The sequence below is a fragment of the Tursiops truncatus genome, chromosome 15 (genome assembly GCF_011762595.2).
Source record: "Tursiops truncatus isolate mTurTru1 chromosome 15, mTurTru1.mat.Y, whole genome shotgun sequence".
Taxonomy (NCBI): Eukaryota; Metazoa; Chordata; class Mammalia; order Artiodactyla; family Delphinidae; genus Tursiops; species Tursiops truncatus.
In genome coordinates this window covers 47,573,644-47,593,128 of record NC_047048.1, presented here as the reverse complement: position 1 = coordinate 47,593,128, position 19,485 = coordinate 47,573,644, and the positions used below count along the sequence as shown (strand labels likewise).

At 38.5% G+C, this 19,485-nt stretch overlaps 1 protein-coding gene across 3 annotated transcripts in view; it reads left to right on the top strand.

Moving 5' to 3' along the window:
- Positions 1–19,485, top strand: part of SPTLC3 (serine palmitoyltransferase long chain base subunit 3) — a 134,419-nt gene that overhangs the window by 35,062 nt on the left and 79,872 nt on the right. For all 3 annotated transcript variants that reach the window (XM_019941427.3, XM_019941430.3, XM_019941428.3), the window contains 2 exons: positions 13,579–13,703; positions 16,171–16,264. In XM_019941427.3, the coding sequence (XP_019796986.1) occupies positions 13,579–13,703; positions 16,171–16,264 (219 nt within the window). The remainder of the gene's footprint in view (positions 1–13,578; positions 13,704–16,170; positions 16,265–19,485) is intronic.

Sequence of the window (19,485 nt, the reverse complement as noted above, 5' to 3'; positions counted from 1 at the left end):
GGTTGTTCCTTTCTCTATTTTTTAAACCATGATCTGTGAGTAGTAAAGTGATCCTCAGAAGGGGCTGCTCTTGAGGCCACTGTAGAGATGAGGGGCTGCTGAGCAGGAGAGACAGAGTTTTAGTCCATTGTCTTCCATTTTACATATTAAACTATCAAGAATTTATTAGAGATAATAAACATTTAATAAAGAATTCAATAAAGAGCTACATTCAAAAACCACTAATTTTTAAAATTCAGAAAGTCTATAATCAACAATCAATAAGAGGATATACTGGGGAAAATAATATTATTAGTAAATATGAGGGAAAATAGCACAGACCTAGGGAATAAGCTTATTTTGAAAATGTTGGGTTTTTGGTTTTGGTTTTGGTTTTACATCTTTACTGGAGTATAATTGCTTTACAATGGTGTGTTAGTTTCTGCTTTATAACAAAGTGAATCAGTTATACATATACATATGTCCCCATATCTCTTCCCTCTTGTGTCTCGCTCCCTCCCACCCTCCCTATCCCACCCCTCTAGGTGGTCACAAAGCACCAAGCTGATCTCCCTGTGCTATGAGGCTGCTTCCCACTAGCTATCTATTTTACGTTTGGTAGTGTATATATGTCCATGTCACTCTCTCACTTTGTCAAAGCTTACCCTTCCCCCTCCCCATATCCTCAAGTCCATTCTCTATAGGTCTGTGTCTTTATTCCTGTCTTACCCCTAGGTTCTTCATGACATATTTTTTCTTAAATTCCATATATATTGTGTTAGCATATGGTATTTGTCTTTCTCTTTCTGACTTACTTCACTCTGTATGACAGACTCTAGGTCCATCCACCTCATTACAAAATGTTTAGAACCTATTTGAAGAAAACTAAGATTTTTATAAAAGACCTAAAATAATACTTGAAAGAAACAGAGAGAGACACCAATATCCTAGAAGGGAATGGCTCAGTATTACAATTCGATTAAATCTTCCTTAAAATGAATATGTAAATTGAACACAATCCAGTGACATTAATAGACAAGGTGGGTGGTGGGAGGTCTCAACCGAAAGTCTAGAGACAGTTTGGTCCACTCATCTGTATATAAAAAGAACAACATTTCAAATCAACTAGAAGAGGATCAATTATATCACAATTAGTTTTGTGATAACTGGCTGATCATATAAGGAAATAAGCCAGATTCCTATCTCACGCATTGTATCTAGGTAAGTTACACTTAGGTAAATTGCAAATGCATTTGCAATTGCAATGCAAAAACAAAAGCAATCACCGCCAGAAATAACTATATAAATAAAATTGAAACTGAGTGAATGACTAAATGGATGAATGAATGAACAAATGAACAGAATAAAACTACTCAGACAATTCAAATACAAGATGCACTTGTGTGTGTTCCTTGGTAAAGACCCTCCTAGAAATATCAGACTACATCTCCCTTTATGTGAGCAATGCTTGTGTCTTAGTCCATTTGGGCTGATATAACAAAATACCACAGACCGAGTGGCTTATAAACAACAGAAGTGTATTCCTCACCTTTCTGGAGGCTGAAAGTCCAAGATCAGGGAGCTAGCATGGTCAAGCAGGGCCTCTTCTGTGTTACAGACTTCTCCTTGTATGTGTCCTCACATGGCAGAAGGGGTGGGCTAGCTCTTTGGGCCTCTTTTGTAAGGGCACTAATCCTATTTATGAGGGCTCCATCCTCAAGACCTAATCACCTCCCCAAAACCCCACCTCCAAATGCCATCATTTAGGACATTAGGTTTTCAATATATGAATTTTGGGGGGACACAAACATTCAGACCACAGCAGCCTCTTCTCTAGCTTGTCACTCCTGATCACCCCTCCATTCTACAACCCATAATGACCTCCAGTCTTTCCAGCAAAACTCACGTCACCTGGCAAGATGCTCTCTTACATGGCAGGGATGCATTTTAAATGATGCTCAGGCTCACTCCTTGCAACACAGGCCACTCAGGTCCATGGAAAACAGGCACTCTCCCTGTTAGGAGAGACAGCTTGTTCCCAACCCAACCAGTAGCCACAGCTGTTTGCCCTTCAGATTTCACAAGCCTGATTCAGACAGTAGTCTACTGTGTACTCACACTCCAGGGAACCAGAGAAAGCTCTCCCAGAAACATGGAGGGAAAAGATCCAACAAAATGAAAAATTTAAACTGCTGTACAAAACAAAACAAACAAAAAAACAAAAGCCAACAACAATGTCAACAAAGTTAAAAGTCAAAGAACAAAATTAGAAAAAATTATTCACATATATTTAACAAAATGTTAATATTCTTAACGTGTAAAGACTCTTACAAATCAAAAGGAAAAGAACATCCCAGTTTAAGAAGTGGGCCAAGATTTTGACAAAGTTCAAAACAGGCAAAACTACAGAGTAGGATAGTGTGATGTCCCTCAACCTTTTTTTTCATTATCACTTCCTCTCATGACACTTGAATACCACAGATACACTATATATTTGTTTATGTAGTACATGGATATCTCTGCTTTACACATAAATAGAGTAAGATATTCCCCCTCCAAAAACCAATTTTCACCTCTTTGAAAGCAATATCACCCCTGTTTAGAATGCGTACGTTACCTTTGGGGGAGGTGGATGGTGACCAAAGAGGGCAAAGCTGTTCATATTGTTTTTTTTTAACCTTGATACAGTTATGTGAGTTCACTGTATGAAACTTCATAGAGCTCCATATGTACAATTTGTTTCCCATTTTCTATGTATGTTCTAGTTTAAATGAAAGTTTTACTTTTAAAAGTAGATCCAGTACATAAATGGACAATTAAGGAAAATAAATAAATATAAATGGGCAATGAGCTTGTGGAAAATACTCTGCCCCTTAAATAATCAAAAAATTATTAAGACACAGAGTTACCATTTTCACCTAATTGGCAAAAGACAGAAAATAATATCCCCAAGTTTCAAAGGAGTGAAGAAAAGGGCACCCTTATATACTATTGACAGAGTAAATTGCAGGGCAATTTGAAAATGTATCAACTGCAAGCCATTTAACTCAGCAATTCCATTTTGAGAAATTTTGCTTTGAAAATTTTGAGTAAGTATTCAATGATGTATGATCGAGAATAATAATTGCATTGTATTTGATAATAGAAAAATTGGGGAAATGAGGCACTTCCAGCAAGGAAAGTGATTGAATATACTTGGTAGATCTGTTTAACATACTATTATTTAGCCATACAAAGTTATAATGTAGTTGCTCAGCACCATGATTTAGAGCAAAGGCTCTGAGATGAGGCTGCTGGGATTCAAATCCTAGTCCTTACTTTTAACTAGCTAGGGCCTGAGATAAACTATTATATACACCTTCCTAGTCTTCAATTTTCTCTTCTGTAAAATGGAAAATACATTGTTAATGAACTTATATACGAAACAAAAACAGACTCACAGACATAGAGAACAGACTTGTGGTTGCCAAGGGGGAGGGGAGGTGGGGGAGGGAAGGAGCAGGAGTTTGGGATTAGCAGGTGCAAACTATTATATATAGAATGGATAAACAATAGGGTCTTACTGTATAGCACAGGGAACTATATTCAATAGCCTGTGATAAACCATAATGGAAAAGAATATGAAAAAGAATGTATATATATGTATAACTGAATCATTTTGCTGTACAGCAGAAATTAACACAACATTGTAAATCAACTATACTTCAATAAAAAAAGAAAATACATTGTTAAGAGACTAAAACAAGAGCAGTATGTATATTATGAGTCCACTTTTTAAAATATATTTTACATGAATATCTGTATTGATAAAGATGGTTATATTTTATTGTGTAGTATTTTCTATTTTTTCCACAATGACCTGACATTTTTTGGTTTAATTATTTCCTTAAAAGTCACCAGGAGCCTAGGATGAGGGCACAGTCTTATGAAAATCGTTATAGTACTTCTAAGACATTATCACTGAATCAGACTGACCAGATTTTTTCAGTGTACTGGAGGGTTTCTGCTGCAGGTTATGTGGATTTTTTACCTTCAACCAGTGGTTTTCAAACTTTAGCTCACATTAGAATCACCTGCAGGGCTTGGAAAAACACAGATTGTTGGGCCCACCTACAGAGTTCCTGATGCAGTCAGTCTGGAATAGGACCCGAGATTTTGCATTTCTAACAAATTCCAAGATGATATTGATGCTGCTGCTCTGGGGACCACACTTTGGGAACCACTGGAAGCTATCTAGCATGGCTGACTTTCTTGACCCAATTTTCAAAGATTTTCCAAAATGCAATGGTCTTTCACCTTGTGTGGAATGAATACCACATATACCTGGGGGATGGAGCTTATAAATAAAAACTGGAAAGTAGGTAAGATACATCCAGAAATCAGTGAAGCAATTTGATTTTTATCTCTGAGTCTATTCTGACACACATTGCTGGTCCAGATTTCTAAATTTAGGAAAGGATAAACTCAGGCAAACTAGAGAGAAGCTTTTGTTTCTGTTTGTTGATGGAAAGAATCAATAAACAATCTAATAGCAGGAATAGAAAAGAGTTTTATTCCAGCCCAACTGAGGACTATAGCCAGCCTGGGAGACACAAATTCAAGAAGCACTAGAATTGTATCCCTCCAGACTATGAAATGTGGGAGGCTTATAAAAGCAAAAACTGCAAGGTTCCAGTTAGTTACATGAGTTTTTTATCAAGAATTATAACTAGAACTGGCAAGAGGTAAGGGTGTTTTTAAGTAAGGATTGATTGAGGTCTGAAATGGTTGCGTAGTTACAAGGGCAGACCGTGAGACCATAAGTTTGCAGCTGGCAGCTCTTAGCTGATATTGTTTTCAGGATGGTTGGTGGTGTCCTTGAGTTTGATGAAGTTCAGAAAATTCAAGTCTCAGTGATGTGGGAACACGTCTGAAACCACATCCACAATAGCTGCCTGGCTCCATTTTAGATGTCTGAACTACAGTTACTCCATTTTTTTTTAATGCATTCTTTTTCTAAATGGTTAAATCAGATGTACAATGCATGTTTGACAGGCCAGAGACAGATTGTTCTAGGTAGCATAAAGTTTGTTAAATCATGTATAAGCCAGAATGATTTCTCTATACCTCAATATGTAGAAATTTCTTCCTTCACTTTCTCCCCTCTTCTCTGCTTTTGGTCAACAAGGAAGTGTAGCTTCTTGGTCTTTCTTTCCCTAAGCACTGGATGGTTAAAAGTGGATGTCTAGTAACAGTACATTATCTAAATCTATGTGCTCTATAAGTGCTGCCAGAGTTTCACCTAGCAACTGTTAGTCAGAAGTTCACTTCTAAGAAAACAAACTCATGGGACGCCAGAAGACTAATTCTGTGCCAATGAAAGATCATTTCTACGTGGAGACTTTTTTCCTTTGAGAAGGAAAGCCTTGTGCTTGAATCATCACATCAGGAAAACCTGATTAGTACGTCTACCTAAAAACTGCCTAGTTGAGAACCTTCTTTCAAATTATAGTTGCAATTTCAAGAAGTAGGCTTGAAATATTTTCATCTTAAAAACGTCAGAAAGAACACACTTAGGAATCAATGAAACTGGATATAATAGGATATTATTTTCCATTCTCAGGTTTCGGATGTGATTTTCACGTTAGTTATATACAAATTTCCTGAAATTGCTATTTCTCAGTTTGAGAACATTGTTCTTAGCCGTTAGACAGTGTGTCTCCCTCTTTCTCTACATGACAAGTTCTCTGCTACTGTTTCATTCAGAGTACTTAGACTCTTCTTGGGTTTCTTTCTCAAACCTTTGTACCTAGATTCCAGGAACGTGCAACCTTGCTGACCTAAATATTGAAGAAGGGGTCAGCCTCAATTTGCAAAATGTGTAACTTAAAACATATTTCAAATAAATATCAGCTTCAAATTCCTATGGAAATCGCAGTTTCTAAGAAATTGCTACCAAGTAGAGATCTTGCTTCCTTTTTTAAAAAAAAAGCAATTTTAATTAACAGGATTTTATGCAAATCAATGCTATAAATATGCTTTAAAGCAGTGGATTCAGTTAAATAGGCTATAAAGGTCTCCATCTCAATTAGTATTACCTTCTTAATTTACACAGCAAAACCTTTATTCATAGACAGTGCCAGCTCCTTTCAGACTAAATTGTTGTAAATTCTGATCAATGAGGTTTCATTGCATTTCTCTCAAGCCTTTTTATTTTCCTTTAAGAATATTTGTAAAGGAAGGTGGACCCTCAGGGGAATAGTTTGGGAGGAGGAAAATGAAAGTGTATCTTGGTTTCTGAAAGCCTTTTGGCAATTTCCTGATACCTGTTATAATTCTGACAAGGTAATTGCCCTTCTCTTGAGAGTGATAGAAATTACAGCACAGCCCAATTTCAACTAGCAGAGATATTTCTGCAAGTGAAGAATTTGGCCCTGTATGTTCAACAAAGGCAAGCAAACATAACAACTTAACAAGATATGCCAGTGATTTTACATAAGTATAATACTTGCCAGCAGGGTAACACCTGGGATGATCGAAAAAAGTTGAAACTCACAGACTTCCAGAATATGTAGATCATCTACCACTTCCCTTCACCTAGAAAAAAACCGTAAGATACATGAAGACTAGAGATTTTTTTTTTTTTTTTTTTTTGCGGTACGCGGGCTTCTCACTGTTGTGGCCTCTCCCTTCGCGGAGCACAGGCTCCGGACGCACAGGCTCAGCGGCCATGGCTCACGGGTCCAGCCGCTCCGCGGCATGTGGGATACTCCTGGACCAGGGCACGAACCCGTGTCCCCTGCATCGGCAGGCGGACTCTCAACCACTGCGACACGGGAAGCCCTCCTTTACTTCATTTAGACTAAAAATCCTGTTACATCCAAATATACTAAGGATATAGATTAACTTTCATAGACATCAGTACCTGTGTATATCCTTTAACCACTGGTAATATCAAACAATAATTAGTTTCAAGGCTGCCAAGAACAAAGAGCTTTATTTTGTGTGTTAAGAGTTGTAATTCAGAAAACGCAGATTCGGGTAAAACCGAAAGAGTGGGGGACTTCCCTCGTGGCGCAGTGGTTAAGAATCTGCCTGCCAATGCAGGAGACACGGGTTCGATCCCCGGTCAGGGAAGATACCACATGCCGTGGAGCAACAAAGCCCGTGCACCACAACTACTGAGTCTGCGCTCTAGAGCCCACAAGCCACAACCACTGAGCCGGCGCGGCCCAATAACCGAGGCCCATGTACCCTAGAGCCAACGCTCCACAACAAGAGAAGCCACCGCAATGAAAAGCCTGCGCTCCACAACAACGAGTAGCCCCAGCTCGCCGCAACTAGAGAAGCTTGCAGCAATGAAGACCCAACGCAGCCAAAAAAAAAAAACAACCCAGAAGAGTGTTCCGAGGAAGGGAAAGAGTTATCTCTCTAGAGTCACACATGCTGAATCTGAACCTTGGCTCTAGACTTACTAATTGCATGACCTTGGGCAAGTGAACTAAACTCTCAGGCTTTGGTGTACTTATCTATAAGAGGAGATAACAGCAGTACCAACTTCAAAAATTTGTATGACAATTAATTGAGATAAAGCTTGAAATGTTTCAGCAGGGTAGGTTGTCACGTTGTTAAGTAGGTGGTCTGCACTTATTAGCTCTATCTCCTTTGGGTAAGTGGCATCACTTCTGCATCTATTTCTTCACTGATAAGGACCAGGATGCCTATTTTATAGAGAGTGTGGAGGTGTAATGATTAAATAACCATATACATAAGTGGACCCTCATTATAAGTTGCTTCATTCCCCCTCCTTCATCTATCTTTGTTTCCAGAGGTGGGTTTTTTGTACTTGAACATTCGTTACTTTTTTTTTTTTTTTTTTTGGCTGTATTGGGTCTTCGTTTCTGTGCGAGGGCTTTCTCTAGTTGTGGCAAGCAGGGGCCACTCTTCATCGCGGTGCACGGGCCTCTCACTCTCGCAGCCTCTCTTGCTGCGGAGCACAGGCTCCAGACGCACAGGCTCAGTAGTTGTGGCTCACGGGCCTAGTTGTTCTGCAGCATGTGGAATCTTCCCAGACCAGGGCTCGAACCCGTGTCCCCTGCATTAGCAGGCAGATTCTCAACCACTGTGCCACCAGGGAAGCCCCAGAGTTGGGTTTTTAAAGTGAGAGAATCAAGCATGAATTAGCTCTGTACAGTAGTACAGTAGATAATAGTATTATATCAATGATAATAGTACTGGCGTTACATAAGAGAATGCCCTGTTTTTAGGAAATACAGAGTGAAATATTTAAGAAAAGAGGGGGCATTATGATCGTAATTTATTAAATAGTTCAGCAAAAAATTTCATATAATTGTATATATTATATATAATTATATACACACGTGAGTGCGTATATATATATATATATACACACACATAGAGAGAGAGAGAATGATATTTAATGAAATGTACTAAAATGATAACATATGGGGAATCTGGATGAAAAGTGTTTGGGGATTCTTGGTACTATTCTTGCAACTTTTTAGTAGGTCAAAAATTACATCAAAACAAAATGTTAAAGAAAAAAAAGAAGGGTGAAACATGACTCTATTGAGTATGTGGTCAGAGGGGAGGTAGAGGTCATCATTTGGTCCACTTAAAAATTCTTCTCTTATCAAGATGATTTGTGAGAGGAAAGCTCATCATAATTACATATCCACGCCTCAAGGTTTTTGTTTGCATCGGATTCTAATTATCTATTAACGTTTTAACCTGCCAAGAGATGGCAAGTGGTTTGCTAAAAATAAAGGCCTGGGAAGTTGGGCAGATAAAAATTGTTTCTGCTGTTTTACTGAACTTCATCAGGATGGGTGGTCTCTTGACCCAGCACTGGTGGCCTCTGCTCAGCGTGACAGTGTGTTCTACACCCATTTCAGACAACCCATCTGGCTTCAAGACTTTTCTCTGAATGTTTCACAGGAAAACAAAGGTACTCAAGAGGCTTAGTAGCTCTGTAACCCCTACCAGACTGTACACAAGCGGAATAAGCAGAAGAACAGGGTATTCTAAGTGCTTTTGGGTGAAGAGCTGAAAGGTGGACTCCTTTAGGCAGAAGGGTTGATGCTGATTTTAATGCAGGAATCACCAGTTCAAGCAAAGTGGCTCAGAAGTGGGCTGAGAGCCATAGCACAGTAGGAACAGCCAGATGAAATGGCTGGCATGTTGCCACAATAAATGACCACCTACTCCTAGGTCACATCTAAGCAACTATCAACAAACAGGATATTCTGGATGAAAAGAGACTACTGTTACAGTTTGGAAATTAGTCTTCACATGTGCTACACAGGAAGAATAGGTGGTTGTGAAACAGGCTTGTTAATAATACCTACACCCTTTACTATTAATCAGTGTCAATATGAAGGCCGATATCAGTAAAAAATCAGCTGAAATGTAGAGTTCATAAACATAATATTGCTACTTTTTCCTGAGTCTGATTTTTATTGATTTGACTGATGGTGGCATACCCTGTGCTTGGCGTGTGAAAATACTGCTGAGAGATCTGGCAAGAGGATACACCCAGCTTGTATTTATTCTTTTATTCACAAAGCAGATTTTCAGTATCCACTGGATAAATAAACCTTCAGGATAAGAACAAGTGTCAATATATGCACAACACTGAAATTCGGAGATCCATTCTCACCAGCCTATATGTGACTTTCAGAGACTAAAGAAAAAACAAAAGTCACAGAGAAATAAAGATTATCGTGGATATATTTGTATCTTCAGTTAGAACTATAGCTCTGCTTTCTTGAGATTTAAAAAAAAGGCCCACAGTTATATGTCAGCAACAAAATGTTGAATATGATTTCTAGAAGTCCTCAAGTACTCAGACCACCAAGGGCAAACTTGACAGGACTCAGGCATCTCCATTCAATCAGAGTATGGCTTGAATGTTGGTGGAAACAAGCTAGTTAAGTTTCTAGTGACAGTTTTGTTTCCCCAAGGTCCTTCTACATTTTCATTTCTTTTTTCTTCAGTTTTAATATTTTTTATTGAAGTATAGTTGATTTACAACGTTGTGTTAATTTCTGCTGTACAACAAAGTGATTCAATTATACATATTTTTTCAGTTTTGACATTTTTTATTGAAGTATAGTTGATTTACAATGTTGTGTTAATTCCTACATTTTTATTTCTTGAATTTGAGGAACAGGAGGCAGAAAGCAGCAGTCCATTAATATGAAAGAGACATATTATCTATTCTTCCTTAAAAACCCCACCCCATCCCAGACCAGCCCAGTCTAACGTTGCAAGGCATGGCTTCTTAGAGTAGAAAATATCCAGCCATCCTGGGAATCTCTCATATCTGTTGATGAAATCTGAGCTATGAACACTAAACAGAGAAACTCCATGATCATGGGGTTTGGGAGTGGGAACTATTCTTTTCTACAAATTGAAGGTAAGCCCCTAGATGCAAAACAACTGACAACTCGTAACCCAGCTGTGAGACATCCATTTGTAGAAACTGATATATTTGAAAATTACTTTACTAACCACCTGACCACTGGAAATCCAGAAGAAGGCTGGTTTCTGGAGACCTAATCTGGTCACCTGCTTTCCCCCACCTTCTCCCTCTCTTTAAGTCAAGATAATGAAAGAGACCTCGTAGAGGGGGATTCCTCAGGCTGCTCTTAGACACACCCATGTCTAATTAGTTGGTTGGCTGTTTAATCATTTACAAGACATCCTGTATTATCCTAAGGACTTTTAGTGATGTAACTGTCATAGATAAGGCCTTGGAATGGCAGATTTGGGGAAGATGTAGGTGGAGGAAGACATCATGCAGATTCATCGTGAACGTCTACTCATGCACTTCTGGGTGACTGGGCCAGGACACAGTTGTCCCCTGACATCTGAGCAGGAAAGGCTCATGGGGAAAGTTACCAAGTTAACAAAGTTTGGGCACCCTCCATCCTTGCTGGAGACCTTCTTCAGGTATCGGTGTTTCCAAGCTGGTGCTCACTGCCTGGTCGCCTTGTTGCCCTGGCATCGCATGACTTCTTGACCTTTTTCCCTGTGCCATCCCCTCCTCTAGCCTCAGTCTTGGCCTCCTTCTCCATCAAAAGACAGAATGCAACTCAGCAAGCACCTACTACATGTCAGTACTGCAATAGGAGTTGCAAGCACCTACTACGTGTCAGTACTGCAATAGGAGTGCCCGTATCTGCACACCCAGTATCTGCACTCCAAGGGCTCTTTCTGTAATAAAGAAGATGGCCCCATGAACATCCCCAATGAAACTTACTGAGTGCTGTAATCATTATGTGATGAGGCTCATGCGACCTCAGAGGAGAAAATGACCGAGTTTGCCTGGGGAAGCTGAGACTGCATCTGAGAAAAGAGGCCATGTTAGGTGGATCTCGAAGAGTGACTAGGAGCTGCCAGAAGACCATTCTAGGTGGAGGAAAGACCACTTCCAAGGTCAAAGATGCCTAAAACAGCACCTCTCCCAGTCTCTCCAGAAATTGCCGGAAGGGGCAGCCAGAGGCCACCCAGCTGTTTAGTGGAAGAGCTGGGGTCAGAACCAGTTCTCCTCACGGCCAGGCCGGTGGACTTTTCATTACCTGTTCTTGGAGGTGTTCCCTTTGGAATGCAGTCTCTGCTGGGTAAAAACAAATCTGACAAAAGATTATGTGCCCACGTTTTATCTTTAAATTTCAGTTTCTCTTTTCACACTATAGTGTATCTTGGATAATAAAGTTTTAAATTACAATTTAAATTTCTAACTATTCCCCACCCCCATATCTTGAATACAGTTGACTCTGCTAGAATGTTTGTTTTACTATGTTTTCTGACAGTTTGGAGCATAAATGAATTCTGATTTGATAAAAAGGCCACCAGCCAGCAGCGTGAGAAGAGGGGAAGGGCAAAGATGGGCTATCTCATGTTCTCTTTTATGTTAAATGCAAAATAAAACTTCAACTCACCATGCAATGCCTTCTAAAGTTCAACTCCTCACCATTTGAGCTCAATAAGCAAGCTAATTTACCAATTGAAATAAAATTCTGATATCCCGCTTTGTAGTAATATATGTTAATCTTTAGATTAATAGAAGCTTGTTTATAATAGTCCTGAATATGCCAACAACATTCCTCTAACTTAAATCTGAGTTAAATCTGCATATGGATGGATACAAATTCCTGTCCACCTATACATTTTTTCTATTCTCTTAAGTGTATCATCTAGACCAATAAAAATATAATGCAAGACACGTGGAATTTAAAATTTTCTAGTAGCCACATTTTAAAAAGTTTTAAAAAATCAGGTAAACAATGTCATAATACATTTTATGTGATCCAATATATCCCAAGTATTGTCATTTAACCATGTAATCAATAAGTGAAATATTAATGAACTATACTGTATTATTTTTATTGTTTTTGTTCTCTCTTCAAAAAATGATGGGTATTTTACCCTTACAGTACATGTCAATTCAGACACCAAATTTTCACTGGTTAAAGTGAAATAAGTGGGAAATAATCCTACCAAAACAGTAAAGTTGTGTTTATTGGAAAAAAAATCACTAAAATTAAATAAAATTCAAAACTCAGTTCCTCTATTGCACTAACCATATGTAGTTGGTGCCTACCATATTGGACAGTATAGATCTAGAAGTTAGAGTGATGGCAAACAAGACTATGGGAAGCATTAGTATTTACTCTCAGTAAGGCATGAGGGATTATTTATAAGAAGGGGTCAGAGAGTAAGCATTTAAAGGTAGTAGAGTCTTAAAAATATGAACTTTGGAGTTAGACTTGAGTATCTCTGTTGCTCTTTATCTGTGACCTCTTCCCACTTCAGTTTTCTTATCTGTAAAGTAATAATACCTGCATTATTGGGCCCTTAAAATTAAATGAGATAACCTAAATAGTGGGCTTTGAAACCTAGCGCATTCCAAAGGTTCAATAAATTATAGCTCAATGCACGTATGGAAGTCATGAGCTCTGTTTGCATTTGAGTGTCGGGAACCCTCTGAGGGAGTTAGAATTTAATTACTTATTCGTGGGATGTAAGGTGGAAAGAAAGAGGAACTGTGGCATTTTTTATAAATTTTATTGCATTATAAATTATATATATAGAAAAGTGCACCAATCGTAAGTATAAAATGGATTTTCACAAAACAAACATACCCACATAACCAGCACCCAGATCTAGAAACAAAACAGAGCATCTCAAAGTTCTCTCCATGCTCTCAACAAAAGAAACCACTTTCCTGACTTCTAACACTACAGGTTAGTTTTGTCTGTTCGTAAATTTCATATAAATGGATTCATACAGTATGAGTGTATACATGTCTGACTTTTTTCTCTCGACCACGTGTTTGTGAGATTTTCCATGCTGTTGTGTGGGACATTAGTTTGTTTTTTCTCACTGATGTGTTGAATTCTACTGTATATGTATTGATCCATTCTACAGTGTGTGGTTATTTGGGTTGTTTCTAGATTCGGCCTATGGCAAATAGACCTGCTATGTGCACTCCTGTATGTGTCTTTTGGTAATGGGTAAGCACTGGAATTTGAGTTTTCAATCTTGGACTTGTTGAGAACAGGAGACTCACCCATCCTATCATTTCATGAGCAGGAACCTTGGATAAACATAAAGAGTTGGAGGACCTTGTAGCTGAGTTCCTGAATGTAGAAGCTGCTATGGTCTTTGGAATGGGATTTGCAACGAACTCAATGAATATCCCTGCACTCGTTGGAAAGGTGAGAATTTGTTAACGTAATTGTCTTCTGCTGTGTTATTCCTAAGACATAACTCTGAGCAGGTCCTTTGTTAGACGTATGACTGAGAAGTTTCTTTTCTTAGGCTTGGATCTTCAGCTTTTTGAATACATGCACTGTTACCGACCAGGATGCCTGGCCTCCTTAATTGATAGAAATTGATAAGAGGCCAGACAAGAGATTCAGGCAAGGCTTTATTGGGGCCCCTGCTGCAGCAGCGGGGGAGCTCGCCCCCAAGGAGGGGGGCGAGCTAGTTCCTCATATGGGGTGAGGGTAGGGGCAGGTCCCAGGGTAAGGCCAGAGGGGTGGCTTAGGAGGTTTGCCCACCGCTTTGGTGGTGTTGTGTGCAAGAGGCATATGAGGTACCCTGCTTTTGCTTCCGGCTCTTCAGAAGTGGCAGTTGGGTTTTTTGGTCTTTTTGAATCTTGTCCATAATTTGCCCCAACTGCACAAGCACACAGTTAATTTTAGTCCCATATAGTTTCTTTGTATTTTGTTGCACAAGGAGATGAAGAGGTTTGTCCAGGTACAAGCATTGCAGCAAAGGGTCCCAGGTCCCAGGTCCCAACCTGTCTAAGTACCAGCTGAGTCCAGCAAATCTCTTCATCATGATATCTGGTTATAGAATTGCAGCCCTAGATGGGAGTCAAGCTTCCTCTTCAGTGACAGTTTTACAAAATCAATTAAATTTTTAGGCCCCCGAGTCACCATGTTCAGCATAACAAATGCTTATTAAGCATTTATTTTAACAAAACGTTTTTCTTCTGTTATTTGTCCCTTTATTCATTCAATAAGTCACTTATTGAGAATCTACTGTGTTCTCATATGAGGCAAGTTACAGAGTATACAGAGACGAACAAGACCTTTGCCCTGTAAATTCATGTAGTTTCTAATGGGGGTAATAACACACCAAGTAACAGAATAAATACCACAGAAAAGGGGTGCCCGTAAATGGGGAAGGACAAAAGAGTTGTCCCCTAACTCTTCTCGAGAAAGGCTGAGATGCTTGTGCAAAGTAGGTGACATGAGAACAGAATCTGTTACTTATCTGTTTAGATAAGTAAGTTATTTTCTTAAGACAAGGAAGAGTGAGCAGCCTGTGTGAAGCACTGAGGTTTGGAAGAATTAGAACATAGGAGAGTGGACGAAGAAGAGACCAGAGGTGAAGGCAGTTACCAAACTGTAAAGAGCCTTATAGCATAAATCATGCTAGAGTGTTGGGAATTCTCCTGGAGAAAAATGAAGAGTTGGTTTGTTCATTTTAAGTAAGCAAATGCCATAATCAGATTTATGTTTTTAAAAATCTGACTCATGACAACTAATATAATGCAGTGTATGATCTTTGATTGGATTCTGCATTGAAAAAAATAGGAAAGGAAACATCTGTAAAAGGCATCAAGACATTTTTAGGACAGTTGGAAAAATTTGGATTTGAACTGTGTATTAGATGATAGCATTGTATTAATGTTTAATTTCAAAGGTGTGATAATTGCATTGTGATCATGTAGGAGCATGTCCTTTTTCCTAGTAGACACGAGCTAAAGAATTTCAGGGTGAGGTATCATGAGGTTTACAAGTAACTCTCAAATGTCCACCAAAAAAAATTATAAATACACACACAATGTCTGGGGTATGGAGATGTGAGAATTTTGCTGGCTTTGCCTCAAAAACTTAAAAGTGTATCATGTGTGAGATTTCTAAAATATAAGGGAGAACTCTAAGATTCTGGGTGGCCATAAAATAAAGGTCTTTATTTTTAATTTTTTTGCATGTCTCTGCATTTTGAGTCTACTTGAGCAATTTCATAATTTAGAAATCTTTAAATTAATAAAGAAAAATAATTTTACAAACAGTAACTTATATAAGCAGTAAATTAGAGTGACCTTCTCTCCTTGCCTCAGACTGAATTGCCATCCATACTTTTCCAGATGCAAAGTTTTTAACTGTAAAGCAGTGATGCCTCTGTCTACATGGATGTTAACATAGTAGGGAATGAGAATCAGAAAACAAGAGCTTGAAATGTTTTGCAGAAATTATCCCTGCCTACCAGCAAGAGTGCCCCGAAACCATTCCAAATAATCCAGCATGGGACTGAAAAGCCTCAGCAAATCCACAACCCACCCAAAATCATGTTAGTTTTCCTGCCAACCATCAATCCTTTAGACTCTACCCGGTGCTTAACCAAGATCTTGGATGACCTCCTCTGCTGAAAACTATATGCAAATGTTTCAAAAAGGTGTTAACCCTTAACAGATCCCCAACTCCATCAGCAAATTGCTCTAGAGGATTTTATCCACGAAGACACCAGTTTAAACTCTTGGACTTTTAAAATTAAAGAGGGTTTTGGAGAATCTGTGTTATAGATCTTAAAGTGAGTTCCTGTTCCCACATGTTGTTTTCCCTTCATTTTATTTATTGGCCTATGTTTCATGTGCTTGTTTTCTACCAGGGATGCCTCATTTTAAGCGATGAGTTAAACCATGCATCTCTTGTGCTTGGGGCCCGACTCTCGGGTGCAACCATAAGGATCTTCAAACACAACAGTGAGTATCAGTGCTTTTATCCAATAGATACCTCTTGCTTCTAGACAAAAGTAAAGATTATTGATGGGGCTTAGTCCTTGCTCTTCGACCTGGGAGCTTAGCTAATGAAACACAGTCATGTTTATACTCACTACTGGCTTGTTAACCTCTGGTGACCTGGAACAAATGGTTGAACTGCATTAAACACCCAGATTGCTAAGTGTAACCCAAACACATTAGTGTCTCTGTCATTAGTGATCTTCCAGCGCGGCCTCTGAAGCCATGACTGAGCTCTTAGACTGCACGTAATTATCAGAAGTGTGATAATGCCTCCTCTTTTGTAACTCTGCCTTGAGAAAGTTTAAAGAATTAAGTTTATTTTTAATTTATTTTTTCATTGAAGCACAGTTGATTTACAGTGTTGTGACAATTTCTGCTGTACAGCAAAGTAACTCATTTATATATGCATTCTTTTTTATATTCTTTTCCATTATGGTTTATCTCGGGATGTTGAATGTAGTTCTCTGTGCTGTACAGTAGGACCTTGTTGTTTATCCATTCTATACATAATAGTTTACATCTACTAACCCCAAACTCCCAGTCCACCCCTCCCCCACTCCTCCTCCCCCTTGGAGGGCCACAAGTCTGTTCTCTATGTCTGTGAGTCTGTCTCTGTTTTGTAGATATGTTCATCTGTGTCATATTTTAAATTCCACATATAAATGATATTGTATGGTATTTCTCTTTCTCTGTTTGACTTACTTCACTTAGTATGATAATCTCTAGTTGCATCCATATTGCTACAAATGGTATTATTTCATTCTTTTTTATGGCTGAGTTGTATTCCATTGTGTATATGCACCATATCTTCTTTTTTTTTTAACGCTTTTATTGGAGTATAATTGCTTTACAATGGTGGGTTAGTTTCTGCTTTATAACAAAGTGAATCAGTTATACATATACATATATCCCCATATCTCTTCCCTCTTGCATCTCCCACACTCCCACCTGTCAAGCTGGTCACAAAGCATGGAGGTGATCTCCCTGTGCTATGCGACTGCTTCCCACTAGCTATCTATTTTACATCTGGTACTGTTTATATGTCCATATATACACTACCACTCTCTCACTTGGTCCCAGCTTACCCTTCCCCCTCTCAGTGTCCTCAAGTCCATTCTCTAGTAGGTCTGCATCTTTATTCCCGTCTTGCCCCTAGGTTCTTCATGACTTTTTTTTTTTTTTTTTTTAGATTCCATATATATGTGTTAACACACAGTATTAGTTTTTCTCTTTCTGACTTACTTCATTCTGTAGGACAGACTCTAGGTCCATCCACCACACTACAAATAACTCAATTTTGTTTCTTTTTATGGCTGAGTAATATTCCATTGTATATATGTGCCACATCTTTTTTATCCATTCAACTGTTAATGGACACTTAGGTTGCTTCCATGTCCTGGCTACTGTAAATAGAGCTGCAATGATCTTTGTGGAACATGACTCTTTTTGAATTATGGTTTTCTCAGGGTATATGCCCAGTAGTGGGATTGCTGGGTCGTATGGTAGTTCTATTTTTAGTTTTTTAAGGAACCTCCATAGTGTTCTCCATAGTGGCTGTATCAATTTACATTCCTACCAACAGTGTATGAGGGTTCCCTTTTCTCCACAGCCCTCTCCAGCATTTATTGTTTGTAGATTTTTTGGTGTTGGCTATTCTGACCAGCGTGAGATGATATCGCATTGTAGTTTTGAATTGCATTTCTCTAATGAGTAATGATGTTGAACATTCTTTCATGTGTTTGTTGGAAATCTGTATATCTTCTTAGGAGAAATGTATATTGAGGTCTTCTCCCCATTTTTGGATTGGGTTGTTTGTTTTTTTGATATTGAGCTGCATGAGCTGCTTGTAAATTTTGGAGATCAATCCTTTATCAGTTGCTTCATTTGCAAATATTTTCTCCCATTCTGAAGGTTGTCTTTTCGTCTTGTTTATGGTTTCCATTGCTGTGCAAAAGCTTTTAAGTTTCATTAGGTCCCATTTGTTTCTTTTTGTTTTTATTTCCCTTTCTCTAGGAGGTGGGTCAAAAAGGATCTTGCTGTGATTTATGCCATAGAGTGTTCTGCCTATGTTTTCCTCTAAGAGTTTGATAGTGTCTGTCCTTACATTTAGGTCTCTAAACCACTTTAAGTTTATTTTTGGGTATGGTGTTAAGGAGTGTTCTAATTTCATTCTTATACATGTAGCTGTCCAGTTTTCCCAGCACCACTTATTGAAGAGGCTGTCTTTTCTCCACTGTATATTCTTACCTCCTTTATCAAAGATAAGGTGACCACGTGTGCGTGGGTTTATCTCTGGGCTTTGTATCCTGTTCCATTGATCTATCTTTCTGTTTTTGTGCCAGTACCATACTGTTTGATTACTGTAGCTTTGTAGTATAGTCTGAAGTCAGGGAGGCTGATTCCTCCAGCTCCATTTTTCTTTCTCAAGATTGCATTGGCTATTCAGGGTCTTTTGTATTTCCATATAAATTGTGAAATTTTTTGTTCTCGTTCTGTGAAAACTGCCAGTGGTAGTTTGATAGGGATTGCATTGAATCTGTAGATTGCTTTGGGTAGTATAGTGATTTTCACAATGTTGACTCTTCCAATCCAAGAACATGATATATCTCTCCATCTATTTGTATCATCTTTAATTTCTTTCATCAATGTCTTATAATTTTCTGCATACAAGTCTTTCATCTCCTTAGGTAGGTTTATTCCTAGGTATTTTATTCTCTATGTTGCAATGGTAAATGGGAGTGCTTTCTTAATTTCACTTTCAGATTCTTCATCATTAGTGTATAGGAATGCAAGAGATTTCTGTGCATTAATTTTGTATCCTGCTGCTTTACCAAATTCATTGATTAGTTCTAGTAGTTTTCTGGTGGCATCTTTAGGATTCTCTATGTATAGTATCATGTCATCTGCAAACAGTGACAGCTTTACTTCTTCTTTTCTGGTTTGTATTCCTTTTATTTCTTTTTCTTCTCTGATTGCTGTGGTTAAAACTTCCAAAACTATGTTGAATAATAGTAGTGAGAGTGGACAACCTTGTCTTGTTCCGGATCTTAATGGAAAAGGTTTCAGTTTTTCACCATTGAGGACGATGTTCGCTGTGGGCTTGTCATATATGGCCTTTATTATGTTGAGGAAAGTTCCCTCTATGCCTACTTTCTGGAGAGTTTTTATCATAAATGGGTGTT